The sequence below is a fragment of the Empidonax traillii genome, unplaced genomic scaffold (genome assembly GCF_003031625.1).
Source record: "Empidonax traillii isolate 1590-97213 ecotype Southwest subspecies unplaced genomic scaffold, ASM303162v1 scaffold520:size1094406, whole genome shotgun sequence".
NCBI lineage: Eukaryota > Metazoa > Chordata > Aves > Passeriformes > Tyrannidae > Empidonax > Empidonax traillii.
This window is the reverse complement of record NW_020955713.1, coordinates 189951-206512: the sequence shown is the minus strand read 5'-3', so window position 1 is coordinate 206512 and position 16562 is coordinate 189951. Positions and strand designations below refer to the sequence as shown.

Here is a 16562-nt window from a genome sequence, read left to right as displayed (position 1 = left end):
TGCTGGGCCCCCCTGGACTGCCTGAGCATGGCTCCTCCACCCCAGCCGCAAATGTCACTACGGGGCCTCTGCCACCAGGGCTTTGGCACCTAGGAAACGGTGTTGGGGGGACACTGAGGATCACGGGGAAAGGTTGGGGAGCCCCCAGCCACCCACCAGCCCCCTGCCCTGCCCACACCTTGCACCACAGGCACAGCCTTGGCGGCAACATACCATTTATTTCCAAAGCACCCTCTGGTCCTACCAGCACCCTGGCAAGGTGGTCGTTGTTGGGTCAGCAAAATGAAGTTATGGGGCGTTGCTCAAGGTCCCAGTGTGGCAACAGCTGGGTTGGGACGAGAGTGATCCTCCCTTCCTTCCCTCCCTGCCCCGCATCCTGGTATGCAGGTGGGGGCCTCCCACGCCTCCCACCCCTGTATCCTCTGCCTGGGTACATCTCAATGGTCCTGGCACGCACTAGGAGTTGAACCAGCTCTGCAGGTCGGGATAGAGGCGGCCGCGGGGCAGGTGGGGGTAAGCGGTGCAGATGGTGCAGATCCGCTCCCTCCAGTCAGTGTAAAGCTTCACACTGAACCTCCTCTGCCAGGCAAAGAACTGACGGTAGCGGCTGGAGTTCATGGTCTTCAGGAAGGTGGCCAGCTCCTCCAGGGAGTTGAAGTCATCAACATGGATGAAGGAATCTGCGGGAATGAACTGCTCATAGTTGGCCCGGGGTGGCCCCAGCACCACGGGCACAGTGCCAGCCAGCAGTGAGTTCCTCCAGAGCTTCTCCGTGATGTAGTCCCGATGGATGGAGTTCTCGAAGGCTAGGTAGAACCTGGATTTGGATGTCGTTGGCAAGAGGCAGTCCTTGCAGAGGGGTCTGTTGTTTGCTTTCCCATATACATTCACATGGAGGTACCTGGAGAGGTTTTTGTAGACTTCAGCTCTTTTCTGAGTCCTGTGGTAGTTGCTGATAACCCAGGATACCAAGTTGGTCTTTGCAGGGATGTTCATAGTGGCTGACTGGTTGGGCACAAGCTTGCCATAGGGGATAAAGATGTCTGAGTCCTGCCTATAGGTCATCACCCAGTTGAAGGTCTGGCTCCATCCTGCTAGAGCTCTGGTGTTGGAGGGGGACTCCAGGGAGACCCATACCCAGTTCTGCCCTGGTGGCCTCTCCTTGGGCAGCCTGTTCTGTCCAGGCTGAAGCCTGGCATGGGGGAACACCACGACATTGGCCCGGTGCAGGAGCTGCCGCTCTGTGGTGAGCCAGCACCCTGTGATGCCGTACAGCTCATGGCACACGTCTCCACTGACATTGGGGACCTGTTTCGAGGGCCATTCCCACACCAGCACTACCAGTGGCTCTGTGTGTTTGGAGTCTTCTCTAGAGCCATTGGAGGGGTTGAGGAAGCACCTCAAGTTCCAGAGGGTAGTTACAAACACCCCGGCAATGACCAAGGTCTTCACACCAGGCCGGCCCCACGGTGACCATGGCAGTGGTGATGCCCGGGGCATGCTGGCAGGATGGTTGTCACCTCCTGAGGTGACAGAGCTGACACCTGGGAAAGAGGAGAGACCACCAATGGCCATCGTCTCAGCTTGCCAGGGGCAAGAGGTGATGGGGAGGTGCTGGGGTCCGAGGGGTCAGAGAAAGGGCTTCTCCATGAAACCCGGGCTTCAACATCACCCCTGGACTGTCTGCTCCCCTATACCACAGGGTTCCCCACACACCTGGTGTCACCCCGGGGTGGTCTTTGTTCTCCCTCCCATGGTCCCTGGTGTCTGAGGGAGCACAGATACTGCCAGAAGGTGCAGAGCTGATGGGAAGTAGCCACCTGTGCCCGCTGCCCCACCTGTCCAGCCCAACTGCCCATCACAAGAGGTCCTTGGTGCTTGCTCTGTGCCTCAGTTTCCCCACCTGACATGTAGCCATGGTCCCACTTCTCACTTCTTACCTTGTCCAAAATAGGTCAAACCTGATATGCAGCCAGCCTTGCTGCAGCTGTGCACCAAAGGACAAGGAGGAAGATCCCAGTCCCAGCTAAATAACCCCACAGTGAGGCCCCAGCTGCAAAACAGTGTCCCTGGGACTGACTGTGAAGTCTGAAACTCCATTCAGGGCCAGACTGGAGTGTCCTGCCCAAGAAGTGCCCCAGCAAAAATGACAAGGCAATCCCCAAGCTCGAGGTGTCCTTCCCAAGTCAGGGCACTATCACCAGCCCCCGAGGACATGAGGACCCCCAGCAGGCTGCAAGGTCGTAGCCTCAGTGCCCCAAACACTCATATTTTATATTCAGAATGTCACAGATGGCCAGCGCTCCGCTGTGCAGGCACGGAGGGCAGGGAGAGCAGTGAGAACAAAAAGGACAGAAGGGGCAGTGTGGGCAGGGAGGATAGTGCAGCACTTGGGGCTGCCACTGATGGGGCTCAGCCCACAGGCACATGGGCCCTCCAGCTGTGGGATACTCACCCTGCTACAGTGCCCATCTGCCTGCACCCCAGTTCCAGCTGGGGCTGTGCCCATTCCTCCAGTACTGGAATCTCCTGGAAAGCAGTGCCCTACTTTCCCACCCACCCCAGCACTGCAGCTTGGCTGCAAAAAAATCCCTTCCTTGCCTTGGCCCGCTCCATCTGTCCTGCTAAAATATACCAAGCTAAGTTTAGGCTCCAGACAAACCTGGCATGGGAAGCAGAGAGGGCTGGGAAAGCTTTGCTGGTTCCCTGCACTGCACATCAGTGCTGTGGGTCTCTCTCCCCAGCAGTGGGGATGCTGCCCCCATTTTGGGAACCTGAAAGGGAACCCCCTACTTTAGCAGTGCCAGGGGCTCTCCCATTTCTCAGCCCCTCTCCCCTCGGTGGTCAGTGATGCTGAACTCAGACTTACCGGGATGGAGGTGTGTGCGATGCCAGGTGCGTCTGCCTGGGCGCTGCCGCACTGGGCTGGGGCACTCAAAGGCTTCCTCTTTTCTGTGGTTTTTGCCTTGTCCCAACCCCATGGCGGGTCCTTCCTGCCCCATGTGGCAGCTGGCACAGCCCGCTCCCAGCACTTCCCCTGCGCCACCCCAGGGGCTGGTACACGCCCACAGCCGGGTGGGTGCCCTACGGCCAGGTGGGTACCTTGTGTGCGGAGTGGGTACCCTATGACCGGGTGTGTTCCCTCTGGCTGAGCAGGCACCCCATGGTGGATGCATATCCCAGAACAAGCTGGGTGCCCTGGGGCTGAATGAGGGCCTCATGACTGTGTGTGTCCTGTGGCTGAATGGGTGCTACATGGCTGAGCATGTGCCCCATAGATTTGTGTGAGGGTAGGCACCCTCAGCCTCGACAAGGTGCCACCCATCTGCCACCTGCAGCCTGGCTGCAAACAGGATGCCAGCCCAACTCTAACTCCCACTGACTCATCCTGAAACTGTCAATGAATGCAGCCTCAGCACCCTCACAGTGCTGCTGAGCCCTGGGCATTGCCCTGCCTGGGATGTTTCCTGCCAAAAGGGGAAGTGGGCACGTGTGAGCCTCGGTGGCGCATGCACAAGCTGTCTCCTGGGTCCTGGCCCTGATCCTGCCCTGCTCCCAGTCTGGCTCAGTTGTGTTCTTTGCTGGCATTGCTGTCCAGGACCCAAGTCTCCATGAAAGCCCTGGCAGGCAAAATGAAATGGCAAAACTGAGGCAGAGGCTCAGTCTCCTCAGAGGAGGGGACTATCAAGGTGTGCAGCACTGTTCTTGAAGCTGGCAGGGGTATGCCCTCTGCCCTGGCGCACACAGAGCTGGGAACAAGACCCCAAACAAGACTGCCCTGGGGTTTCTTGGGCTGCTCTAATGCCCCTGAGGTCTACACCACTAGACCTGCCTGCTGCCAGGTCCTGGGATCCCTGTTGGGCATGGTGCAGTGTCACCGTGCCAGGGCGTAGTGGGGCTCTGAGGTTTCAGTGTCACCCCAGGATCCCTCAGAGGCCAACTGTAGCCCCAAGGCAGGGTGTTCCTTCCTCTGCAACCATGTCCCCAGCTTCCTGTCATGTTTTCTCACTCTTTCTGCATTTCTTCCACTGCATGACTGAGAGTCCAGATACCACAATCTGTGGGTACCGTTCCCAGCCTGGGCTAGCCCAGCCCTGTCAGCTGTGGGCAGCAGTCTCTGCCTGGCTGGAATATTCAGCATCATCCTGTTGCTGTCCCATATCTTGAGGGCCCAGGGCCACACTGGCTAGGGCCATTCCCCTCCACAGACAGCACTGGGGGATTCAGGATGTCTTTTGGAGAAGGAGGGAGCTGTTACCTGCAGGTGCTGCCTCAGGACACCCTGGCAGCAGAGACAATGCCCCAGGAGGACCTGCAGCCAGTGGGTCCAGACACCTTCACCCTGTTGCCCAAAGCGTGAGTCTCTGAGCCAGGCTGGGAGCAGGACCAACACTGCCTGGGTGGGTTGGGCAGAGATCAGGGCCAGGAACCAGGCCATGGGACCACACATGGGGAACATAAGACAGCACCAGCACAGAGCAGAGAACTGTGGGGGAGGGGGTACTGCCACTCGCAGATGACCCCACACAGCGAGAGGAGCTTGGCCACCCCGAAAAGAAGTCCCCTGAGAGGTACTCAGGGTTCCATGTCCCCAAGGCTTCAGGTCCTGGGTCCATGGAGGATGCTGTTCCCAGGGCTGTGCCTGTGCCTTGCTGGCCCTGCAGAGGGTTTGGTAGTCATGCCAAGTAGGGAAGAGAAGCTCCCCAAAACTCACACAGGGGCAGCAGGAGGGAGGGAGCAGGAGATCCAGGTCAGGGCTTTGATCCACCTATGGAGTCCCCCCTGCACCCTTCTAAGCTGGGGAATCACTCTGCTGCAGGACGGGGGTTTTGAGATGTTTCTCGTGTGGGCTGGGGACAACCCACACGCAATGCCTTGCAGGGAGCCAAGGGTTACAGCTTCTCTCCTTTCCCAGGGACCCACCAAAAGCCCAGCTCCTCTTTATTCTGGGCAGCTCTGCCCATACCCCTGCCTGCACACCCAGCAACCCTCCCAAACTAGCCACCCTCCCCAGGGCACAGAGCTGGGCGCAGGGTGCCTCTCCACTGCTGCATCCCTTATCCTCCTGCGCCTCAGCACAGTGTTTCACCCAGAAGTTTGGGGAATAATGGCACTTTGTGTAGGACAAGGAGAGCTTTTGTTAGAGCTGTGCAGCTGCCGAAGGGCCTTCCCTGAGCACAGGGCACCCTTTGCAGCACCACTGAGTCTGTGGCAGCCAGAGGGCGATTCATTGCTCCCAGCTGAACTTGGCTGGAAAAGAGATGATCACAGAGACTTGGAGGGAAGGAGACAGGAGAGGGAGAGGAGGCTGTGGAGAGCAGGAAGAGGGAGGGACAGGTGGGAAATGGAGAGAACCAGAGTGATGGGAAGAGAGAGAGAAAGAAGGATGGAGGGATGGATGGAAGCAAGGATGGATGGAAGGGAGAGAAGATGGAAAAGAGGGAGAAAAAGAAGGAAGGAAGAAAGGATAGAAGTAAGGATGGACAGGAGGACAGATGGATGGGAGGTCAGATGGATGGGAAGAAGCATGGATGGGAGGAAGCATGGATGAATGGAAGGAAGAAAGGATGGATGGAAGGACAGAGGGAAGTAAGGGTGGATGGGAGGAAAGAGGAGAGCTAGCCTGGCAGTGTTTATTGCTGCTGAGGGCATCCTTTCCAGCCCTGGCGTTAGAGCTGACAGTGGACAGTTGTGGCAGCAGGTTGTTCCCTCCAAAAACACTTTTGGATGCCCCAGCACGTGCCCGTGGGAGGGGTCAGGCAGAAGCAGGGGCACCCTGGACGCAGAGTCTGCAGGCACGGGCTAGTCCGTCCTGTCCTGGGGGAACACGGGGAGCAGAAGCGCGGGGGTGACCTGAGTCTGGCTGCAGGGAGCCGGGGCGGCTCGGGAGGACCGAGGGTTTCCCGGCACCTGATGCAGCACTCCCCCTCCGGACCGGCCGCACGGAGGACCCGGCTGCCGGGAGGAGCCGGGCCGGGCCCGCCCATCTAGCGGGAATCCAGCGGGGATCCAGCGGGGATCCCCCGGGGCCGGTCCGGCTGTGCCGCCGCGGTGCGGGCGGGCCCGGCGGTGCCTTTAAGGGGCGGCCGGCGCGGGCTGGGGCGGTGCTGGTGCTGCGCAGGGCTGGGCCGGGCGCGACGCGGTGGGGCCGAGGCTGGAGCCGGAGCCGGAGCCGAGGCCGCTCCGCTCCCTCGCAGCCCGCTGCGGGCAGAGGCGGCGGCCGGGCGGGGATGGCGGTGGGCAGCGGGTGACGGCGGAGCCGAGCGCGGCGCGGCCCTGCGGCGGGGCCGGCCCGGCCATGGGGTTCCTGCATCAGCTCCATCTCCTGCTCTGGAAGAACGTGACGCTGAAGCGGCGCAGCCCGGTGAGCGGGGGCGGGGGCCAGGAGGCTCTGCAGCCCCGGGGGGCGAGGTCGGGCCCCGCGCGGGGGCGGTGCCGGGGGCTCCCCGGGATGTTCCCCCATCCTCCGGGCCGGCGGTGTCCGCTCGCCTGGGGCCGCCCGTGCACGAATCCCCGGAACGTCAGGAACGCCCCGGCGGCCGCCACCGCAGCCTCGGGCCCGGCACGCCCCCCGTGCGGCCACAACAGTTGTGGCTCCCCCGCCCCGCTCCCATCCCGTGTCCGGGGAGCCGCCCGGGCCTGGGGCCGCAGGAGCCCGAGGCCGGGGGCTGTATGTCGCCCCCCCTCTCCGGGTGGGATCGCTCCCTTTCATTCATCTTCGGTACCCGCCGGCTATAAATAGGTTCCCAACCCATATGTGGGTCGGGGACGCCTCTCTTCCGTGGGCTGGAGAAGAACTGCGCGTCGTGGGGCTGGGGATCGGGGAATGGTGTGTGCCTTCCCCAGGAGGGTAGAAGGGGCGAGGTGGCACCGGCCGTGCTGGGGCCGCCAGGTCACACTGCCAGCCCCCCGAGGCAGCGCCGGGGGTCCGGGCGGGGTGTGGGTCCGCGGCCCGAGGGAGCCGGCTATTTTTAGCGGGTGGGGGAGGGGAGAGAGCTACTGCTTCGAGGCTGGCATCGCTCCCCTCTTCCCCTCCTAAATATCCTGCAGGCCCAATCCTGATCTTCCTCACCGGCAGCCTCCAGCACCAGACCCCCTGTGTCCCGGTGGCTGAAGCACTCGAGACCCCTGAGACAGGAGCAAGGCCAGGCCTGGTGCTGCAGGCAGGTTGCCCTGCACGGGCAGCCTCGGTGCCCCCAAAATGGATGAGGGGGATGATGATCTTTGGCTGAGTCATCGCCACTCACCCTGAGCAGAGCTCCGTGGCTGCAATGGGAGGCTGCCCCAGACCCCTGCCCTCAAGGGCGAGTAGGCTGGCACAGCTAGGCTGTGGCATGTGCTGGCTAACCCAGCCACAGTTGCCATGTCTACTGGGTTACAGACTGGGGATGCATCCAGCCTTTGGGGACCTATTTGTCTGTGACCCTCCCCAGCCCTGTGGGCAGCGTGGAGGTACAGAGCAGGAAGCTGTGTTTGGAAGAGGAGGATGAGGAGCCCAGGCCCCGTCACCCCCATGTGCATGGACCATCACTGGAGTGCCACTGCTGCAGACGGTGTGGCAGAGTAAGGAGCAGCCCCTCCTTGCCCATCCAGCAATGCCACGTGTGGATGGGGCATGTAGGGGATCAGCTGTGTGCCAGAGTGAGAGCTGGCCCCAATGCTGCAGGTGCTCATGGATGGATTTGGTGCAGCCCCTAGGACAGCCGTGTCCTGTGCATGTCACCTCATTCCTTGTTCTGCTGCGTGCAAGTCCCAGAGTCACCTGGTGGCCCCAGTCTGTGCAGAGGCCCTCATCCTGCTCATTCCTGGGGGAGCTGTGCCCTCTCCCAGCATCCCTGAGCCAAACTGCCGGCACTGGGTGGCCAAGGCAGAGCCAGGCCCTGTGCCAGAGCTTGGTGGTGGCTGCGCCTGGCTCTCGGCAGCAGGTTCCCCAGCGCAACTCTGCCCTGACACCGGCCAGAGAAGGATGTTTCACTGAGAGAAACCAGCTCTGTATCCCACTGGGGTAAATTCCAGTGGCTGGGGTGTTGGAGCAGGGAAGGGGGAATGCATGAGCCTCCTCTCTTGCTGGGGGTTCACCCCAGCAGTGTGGAGTTGGGAGTCACTGGACTTCTTCCAGCCTCACAGAGGGAATGTGTTGCGTGCCAGCAGCTGCCCGTTGGCGCAGCCTGGTGCTGCCGAGGGGTCGGTGCCTCGCCACCATGCACTTCACTCCTGGCAGTGTGCAGAGCAGCGGCTGTGGTGCTGTGGGCTGGCGTGGGAAGCAGAGACCCCATGTTTGGCTGAGGGCTCTGGGCTGGCATTTGAAAGCTGGGGCAGTTCCCTGCATCGCCTGTGAGTGCTGATGGCCAGGAGAGTCCGCACTGTCCCAGCACCAGGAGCTGTTCAGGAACAGGATTGCAGCAAAGTGCAGAAGTGGTTTTGGGACTGACTTTGTTTGCACAGTTCAGGATGTTCATGTACCTATCCTCTGCCTGTTCTCTGTGCTCATGCAGTTGAGATGGGCAGGCAGCCACAGCTGGAGCCCCCAGTGCTGGAAGTGTGCTGCCAGGTCTGCTGCCGGGTTTGCTCAGCCCTGGGGAAGCCTTGGTGGGAGGGGGCTCTTTGGAGGAATGGTGAGCGGGAGCTGAGGCTCTGGGTGGTGCTTCAGTGCTGCAGCACATTGGAGGGGCTCCTTGTGGCATGGACTGTAGTGTGGGGGTAGAGGGAGAGTCGGGCAGCAGTGTGGCTGCTCTGGTCTGGTCAGGGTCTGTGCCTTCTGCACCTTGGCCCAGAGCCAGAAAGCTCCCTTCATACAGAGGAGCTGGCCTGGCAGATCTGTCCCTTTCCCTGGCTGTTGGTAGCAGAGCTGGTGGATGGGGCGATGGGGTGGGGAGGATATTTATGCCTCCAGAAAAAGAAAGGCTGAAAGCTGGGGTGCTGGAGGGCTGTACCAGTGCCTCTACTGGGGCACAGCATCCCTGGGGGACAGCATATGCTGTGCCTGTGACACTACCAACTTCTGGGTCTGGGAGAGGGCTGGTGCCAGATCCTGCAGCAGGAATTGGTTGGGCCCTGCCCCACTCTGGGTGCTCTTTGCCTCCTCACTGTTCAGGGCGGATGCGGGGAAGGGAAATGCAGGTTTGAGGGGGGCATGTCATCCCTGTGAGTCCCTGCTGGCTGGGCAGATGGGCGACACCTGTTGCAGAAGCACCTTCCTCTACAGTGTGGCTGCTGGCACAGTGCTGTGCTTGGGCCAAGCATCTTGTGCCCGCTGGAACGTGGCCATGTCCCAGTGCCATGTGTCCCCCTCAGCCCAGCACACTGGTGCCTGGCTGATGTGGTAGGGAGAACCGTGGTGAATATTCCCTGGGCTCCCATCTCAGGAGAGGTGTTGGCAAACCCCAGCAGGGATTTCCTCCTCCTCCAACTTCCCCAAGGCAGGACCTCTGGCTCCCAGGGCCACCAGCATGATGTGAGGGGTGGGAATGTGCCCATGCTGCAGTTGGGCTAGTGGAACAAGAGGTGACAGACACAACTGGCAGTGACCAAAGGGGTGAGAGGTGAGAGCTTCCAGGCCTTGGCAGGAGAGGAGTTGGCAACCCCTGGGCCTGCCCTTGTCTGTCTCTATGGGGCAGGTGACCTCAGCCGTTTTGGGTCCACAGCTAGGTGGTGACCATCAGTGGGTGTCCATGGTCAGGTCCCCTGTGGAATTAGGGAGCTTGGCATAGCCTCATGGTTCTGCCTGGCCAGGGGGCCTGGCAGGCACCCCCTTCCAGTGCTCATCTCCCAGGGACCATGTTTGCTTCCTGACTGTGGGCAAAAGTGGATGTTTAATGGTGATTAAAGTCTGGAGCCATCAAAAAGTTTAAGATATTTCTTCTACCAGGCTTAAAATGCTGTTGGAAAAGCTAGATCCTTCAGGAGCTGAGCCCCATCCCTTGGGGTTCCTGGAGTCTGGCACTACAAGCAGCACTGGCATGCGCAGAGAGGCTGACAGGGAGCAGGTAGCATCTCCTTCCTCCTGGGAGATGTGCAGGCAGATTCTGCCCTGGCAGACCTCTGTCCTCTGGTGGGTATGTGTGGGGCTTTTGGATGCTGAGCTTGCCCCAGGCTGTGTGTGGTGCTGCTTCACCTGTGTCGGGGCAGATAAACCCCCTTGCAGGTGCCAGGCTACAGGAGAGGGAGGCTGGCATGGCAGGTTTGGGGTCCAGGGACGTTGCTGGAGTTGCCAGCTTGAGGGTCTTAGGGTGGGGCTGCCCATCCCCTAGCTACCCCTCTGCCATGGCTTCAGGCATTGCTGGGAGCGAGCAGAAGGGAATTGAACGGACTTTTGGGGTGGCAGTGATGGATGTGGGAAGCTGTCTCTGCCTGGCCTGGCTGTCCCCACAAGGATTGCCCACGGGGCCAGTGGGATATGAGTGCTGCCACATTCTGGGGACACTGGTGGAGTTGTGCAGTTTTCCATGACCCAGCACCCATGTCCATGCTGATCCTGGCTCCAGCACATATTTCAGCTGCCCTGGTGCTGGCTGGAGGGTGGGCATGGTGGCACCACTGTGTGAGGCTGGGCTATTTGCTCTCCACCTTTCCTGTGGTGCTTGTCTGCCCTTTGGACCTGGCTGTGTGGGAGCTGTGTATCCTGACGGGCACCGCTGCCTCCTCCTCAGCCTCCTTGCGGCCCCTCACTCCCATCTGACAACAGAGGATGGGTGTAGGTGTTCAGCTGCTGTCCTGGTGCTCAGGGAGAGATGTGTTCCCCTGCTAGGGGTGAGTACCCTGCTGTGGCACCCACCCAGCTCTTCCTCCCTGCCAGGGGCAGGGCTGAACATGAGGCCCAGCAGGCACAGGTTATCCTACCATCCCTAGGGTGGCAGGTGGACACCCAGCACTTGTGCAAACCCAGACAGGACCCATGGCCTCATCCTGCTCATATCCAAGCAGACTGAGGTGAACATGTACCAGGGGAGGTGGATGGGGTGAATGCACCACCCAGGAGTTGCCCAGGGCCACTCTCACCTGGGCACAAGGGCCCCTGGGACCAGTGTCTTACCCTGGGTCCTGCACCTACGCCAGAGGATGGATGGGAGGACAAGGTACATTAGCTGGTGCAGGGCATGGCCAGCTACTGACAGGTACTGGCCTCTGTCATCTCCCTAGCCCTACCTGCTGGGAAGCATTTTCCTCCCAGCCACCTGCATCCTGGCCTCTCCCCACGTCCTCATTTCCTCACACAATCCCAAAATGTCCCCCAGGCTCCTGCCCCTGTGGGCAGGGACCCCATGGTCCCCGGGCTGTTCTGGTGCTGAGTGTCCCTGCTGTGTGCCTCTCTGGGGGGCTGAGGCTTCCTTGGGGCCCTGCTATGTGCTGGTGCCTCTGCCCCACTGTGGGCAGCCCTGGCCTTGCCACCCTTGGAAAGCTCCACTGGGGCAACCCTGGGGACCAGGGGGGCAGGATCAGTCCCAGAAGTGCTGGCTGGGGAGTACCCTTCTTCTGCCACGTCTTTGCCTTGTCACTCTGGGTGCTAAAGGTGGGGGACAGCCTGCCCTGGCACTGGTGTATGTGGCAGTGCAGGAGGAGATGGGGATGAACAAAAGGTCAATGACCCCCATCAAAAAAAAAAAGTAACAACAAGCAGGTTCCTGCTGCTGCCACCAAGGACAGTCCTCATGGGAGCCTGGTACAGCCCAGCATGGGTATGGGTGGATGGATCCCCTGGTGCCTGGGCACAGAGGCCCCATTGTGTGCCTGGTAAACAGGCAGGGGGTGGGGGCAGGCAGCTGGGAGGACAGAGCAGGGGCCACGGGACAGCAGTGTGGGTCCCCTGCTATCCCACCTCCTACAGGAACAGTTATGGCAGGGACTGTCCCTAGGACTGGTGGTATCAGAAAGATGGGGATCCCCTGGCACTGTTCCTGGGGCATTCTCCATCCCTTTGAGCCCTTCTTCCTCTTGTCTCTGCCTCCCCAAAATCAGAAGCTCTGGGGTGGTGAGGGCAGCATGGGGTGAACATCATGCTCATCCCACAGCAGCAGCACTGTGGCCGGCCGTGTGCCAGCAGGGACCCAGGTGTGGGTGTCCCTCTGCTCACCACTGTTTGGGGCTACTCTGACTTTCTTGACAGAATGTTGGCAGCCCCTGGGTGAACCAGGAGGTGGTTTGGAGACAGAAGGTCCTGACCCTGTCACGTGTTGCCAGCTTCATCCTTCCAGGCAGCTCCTGCCATGTTAAAGCCCACTCTGCTCATCTCACTGGCTTGCCCCTTGGCAGTGGGTTACTGGTGGGAGCCTGGTGGAGGTGTGGGTGCTATAGGGAGCACCTTCATGGCAGTGGAGCTGGGCCCTGCCTTGCCCTGCCTGCAGTGGCAGCAGGTTTCAGGGTCTCAGCACCTGCCTTGGGTCTGTCCAGCCCTGGAGCAAGCTGAAGTTGGCTCACCTCCTGCTATTTTTCAGCTTCCCCACCTGCAGTAATTCCCCCACGCTGGGCAGCGGGGCCGTGACATGTCCAGGCACTCCTGGTGCAAAGTGGCAGCAGCTGCACTGGCAGCATGCCGGGTGCCCACTCCTGCTGGATGGAGGCTCTGATGCCCATCCCCAGGGCCTCTGGGCTTCCTGAGCCACTGTGGCCAGGGATTTCTGGGGATCTGCTGGGATCTCCAGGGCACAGGCTGTTCAGGACTTGGGGTCATCTCCATAGGCAGCCCCTGCTGTGGTGGCCCGTGGAGGCTCGGCTCGAGCCCCAGCACTCTGTTTGCACTGCGGGAGGAGGGATCCGTCCCCTCTGTACACCTTCCCGTGTCCTGCAGTGCTCCGGGCAGGATGGAGCAGGCAGGTTGCAGGCAGGAGATTGTAGGGTGCCCAGGAACCTGTCTATCTCTGGCTGAGCTGTGACAGTGCCACCAGCCATCTGCAATACATGGGCACAGTGCCACACTGCACCAGGGTACGGGGACCCCTGCCCTGCCCACCTTCCTCCCTGGTAGCTGAGTTCTGTCCCTAAGTGTCATGTTCCCTCTGCTCTCTGTCATCCCCAGTGGGTGCTGGCCTTTGAGATCTTCATCCCCCTGGTGCTCTTCTTCATCCTCCTGGGGCTGCGGCAGAAGAAGCCGACCATCCCTGTGAAGGAAGGTGAGTGCCAGTGAGGCAGTGCCTGGGGTACTTCAACACTTGAGGGTGCCCTGAGGCTCTGGGGAGGTGCTCCAGTCCCCTGGTGACAACCTGGGGGTGGAGGGAGGACCCCGAGAGGCTTGAGGGGCTCCCCTGGCGGTGGCAGCACCAGCCAGCCTGTGGCTGCCATTGGCAGGAAAGTTTTGTGGGAGGAAAGGTGACCTGGACGGTGCTGGGACAGCCAGGGTCCCTCCAGGTATTTGAGGAGCAGCCAGAGTTGCTCTGGGAAGGACTCTCCAGCAGTGGGGAAAATGTCCCACAAGAAGCCCTGTGCCTGGGGAGCTCAGGGGCCTGGCCTGTGTCACCTCAGGGTGACACATTGATGAGACTGGATGTGGGGACTCCTGGAAAAGTCTAGCCAGAGTTCTGGCCAGGGCACTGGACTCCGGTGCCCGCAGGCTGTGCTGCTGGGAGGAGGTGGCGGAGCAGAGCTCTCCAGGGCCCTTGGGATACCTACCTTGGTGAGTGCCCTGGCACAAGTGGCACAACAGGGCCGGGGGAGATGCTGGCACTGGAGGTGACCCCACATAATGATGGTTCAAGCCTGTGTTTCAGTGTGTCCTGGCGAGGGAAAGGCAAGCTGCGAGTGCGGTCCGGCTGCAGCAGGCACCGCCTGGGTTCCTGTCCCGGCACTGTCGTGTGCTCTGTGTTTTGTGGTTTTTGGTTTGGTTTTTCATTATTTTTTGCTCATGTTTTCTTTTTCTTTCCCACCATCTCCCCTGCCCGCCTGCCCTTCATACCTCTACTGCATGCTCCAGTCTGTAAGTTGGTGGGGTGGGTGGGCGCCTCCCCCTTCCCTTGCCTTGCTGGCCTCGTAGTCTGGGGAGAAAGAGCCTGATTTAGATCAACTCACTCTGGCCTAATTCACACCTCTGTAACCCTCTTGCCTTCCTCTGCAGCTGGTGAAGATGAGCTTGGGCAGCACAGCATGGCTGCTCCTCCTGGGGGGCTGACCAGGCATGGTGGTGTCCCCACTGTGTTGATGGTGCTGGGTTCTCCAGGTGCTGGTGCCACTGGTGGCCATGTCCTCAGCCTCCTGGGCTGCAGAGGGCTCTCCAGGCCAGGTGGAGGCTTGTTCTAGCCCTTCTTCTCACCTCCTTGCTGGGTGCTGTCACCCATGTGAACACCTAGTCTTGCCGGATCACCAAAGGACTTGGTGTGGCTCCCACCCCAGCACCACCACCAAGTCCCTGTCTTGGCCCCTTATGGCTGAGACAAGCTGGGATGTGGTGCTACTAGGAGCCTGTAGGCCTGCAAGATGCCACCCATGCACTGACTTTGTCACCAAACTGTGGCATGGCCGCCAGTGTGGGTCCCACTACCCCAGCAGGCTGCTGGCCCATCCCATGCTGCTCCTGTCCATGCCCTGGGCCATCCCTTGTCCCTGCCAGAAGCTCATCTTCACCAGCCCCTGCCCATCGTGGCTATGTTAACAGCACTGACCCGCCTCTAACCACAGGGCCACCGGCTGGGGTGGTGAGAGCGGGATCCCTGCTCGGCACTGCCTGGTGATGACCTCTGGTCCCCTCATTGGGCAGGGCTGTTCTGGGCTTGCCCTGCCCCAGGGAAGGACATGGGAAGGTCCCAGTAGGGTCAGTGGCTCAGTGCCAGTGGAGGGGGGAAGGTTTGCCAGCCCCTTGTTGCTCCTTGTTTCTTCCATCTTATCCCACGTGTCTCCATTTCCACCCACCTCCAGCCACCACACGTCAGGGCAGCTGGACTGGGGGGGAGGCTGGGGGCTGTGGGAGCTGCAGGTGACAACTCTATTTTCCCTGTTGTATTCTTCCTCCTCTTCCTCTGGGGATCTGCTAGTGCCTCTGAGGTTACTAACAGGAGGGGCCGGGAGCCCGGAGGAGGTTGGTGGCCATCCTGGGGGCAAACGGCAGAAGTTGGCATTGTCCTAGGGGTCGAGGGACTCATCAGCCAGGGCAGACTGGGTGGGAGAAAGAGGGTTGCAGCATGGCTGCAGCCCCATGGGGCAACCAGCCAGGACAGCCCTGGTGGAAAAGCTACTGACTTCTGACCATGGCCGCCAGCCTCCTGTGAACTCGCAGACCCTGGCACGTGCTTCTCTGAACTGAGTGTCTTTTCTCTGGTGGCCCCCTTTCCCTCCCTGCCTCTTCTCCCCCTGCTCACACCTTCCCTGGACCCTGTGCTCTCGCTGGCTCCAGCTTTCTACACGGCGGCCCCGCTTACCTCGGCCGGGATCCTGCCCGTCATGCAGTCCCTGTGCCCTGATGGCCAGCGTGATGAGTTTGGCTTCCTGCAGTACTCCAACTCCACGTGAGTCCTGCCCTTGCCATGTGCTTCCCGTCCCACCCTGCACACTACCACATGCTCTTGCACACAGCCTGCCCCTTCCCATGTTGACACTGCAGCCCTGGGGATGAGGCACAAGCTGGTGTCCCTGAAAGTGCTTGGGTGCAGACCACCATGTCCTTGGGGTGAAGGGAACACCTCAGCCCATTCCACTGTTGGTTCCTGAGTGCTCTGGGCTGGGAGGAGGATGGAGGTGGCCCCTGTGGACACCTCAAGGCATTGTCACTCCACCGTGTTCTAACACTCTGGATTCAGTGTGCAGGCGAGGTGCCCCATTTCAGGCAGCACTGCTCCCGCCTGCCCCTGAGGGGCTCATCCTCCCCTCGAGCTCTGGGGAAGGTGTCCCCACCCCTCTGTCCCTAAAGCCAGGGCGGTGCTGGGCTCTCGCAGGGTGACGCAGCTCCTGGAACACCTCAGCGAGGCAGTAGAGCAAAGCAGCCTCTTTGACCCACGGCACCCGGGGCTGGAGGAGGAGCTGGAGTCACTGCGCCGGCACCTAGAGGCCCTCAGCAGCTCTGAACCCAGCTCCGTGGAGACCCACTTCAGCAGGCAAACAGGTGAACTGTGCCCTACCTGCCCCCACTGCCTGTGCGGGCAGGGACAGAGGTGCCAGTTTGCCTGGCATCCACCAATGTAATAGTGTGTGGCAGTGCCCTGCCACTGTCCTGCGTCACTGTCAGGCAGGGCCAGCTGTGGTGCCACACTGTGTCCCTGATGCTTGTGGGCTGCTCTGACCCCCCACCCTGCTCCTTCCCAGGGTCCAGTTTCACACTGGCATGGGCGGCCAAGGACCGGGGTGAGCTGCAGCGCTTCCTGATGCAGAACATGTCCCTCTCCAACAGCACAGCCGAGCTGCTCTTGGGCTCCAGCATTGACCTGCAGGAGGTGGGTGACTACCAGGCTTTGCAGAAGTCTGTGCTGCCCCATGCATGGCCATATCCTGGCCCAGACTGAGCCCCGACCATCAGACCCATGGGGTGGGGGCCTGTAGGCACCCAGCTAGGATTATCCTTCCCTGCTACCCCATGCCAGGGCCTTGCTGGGCAAGTGGATGCCTCTGCTCCCAGCATACCTGGCAGCCCCACTCCCATTCTGGTG

At 60.9% G+C, this 16562-nt stretch overlaps 2 protein-coding genes across 6 annotated transcripts in view; one reads left to right on the top strand and one right to left on the bottom strand.

Moving 5' to 3' along the window:
• Positions 1-221: 221 nt before the first annotated feature.
• FUT7 (fucosyltransferase 7) lies at positions 222-1513 on the bottom strand. The gene has a single exon (XM_027896933.1). It carries the CDS (start codon positions 1498-1500, stop codon positions 457-459), a length of 1044 nt encoding a protein of 347 aa, XP_027752734.1. The 5' UTR covers positions 1501-1513; the 3' UTR covers positions 222-456.
• Positions 1514-6187: 4674 nt separating this feature from the next.
• ABCA2 (ATP binding cassette subfamily A member 2) overlaps positions 6188-16562 on the top strand; it is a 32837-nt gene continuing 22462 nt past the window's right edge. For 2 of the 5 annotated variants that reach the window (XM_027896907.1, XM_027896904.1), the window contains exons 1-6: positions 6188-6364; positions 13013-13106; positions 13904-13906; positions 15317-15428; positions 15855-16021; positions 16222-16349. In XM_027896907.1, the coding sequence (XP_027752708.1) occupies positions 6299-6364; positions 13013-13106; positions 13904-13906; positions 15317-15428; positions 15855-16021; positions 16222-16349 (570 nt within the window). In that variant the 5' untranslated portion in view covers positions 6188-6298. The remainder of the gene's footprint in view (positions 6365-13012; positions 13107-13903; positions 13907-15316; positions 15429-15854; positions 16022-16221; positions 16350-16562) is intronic. The other 3 variants (XM_027896905.1, XM_027896906.1, XM_027896908.1) reach the window with 3 other exon arrangements.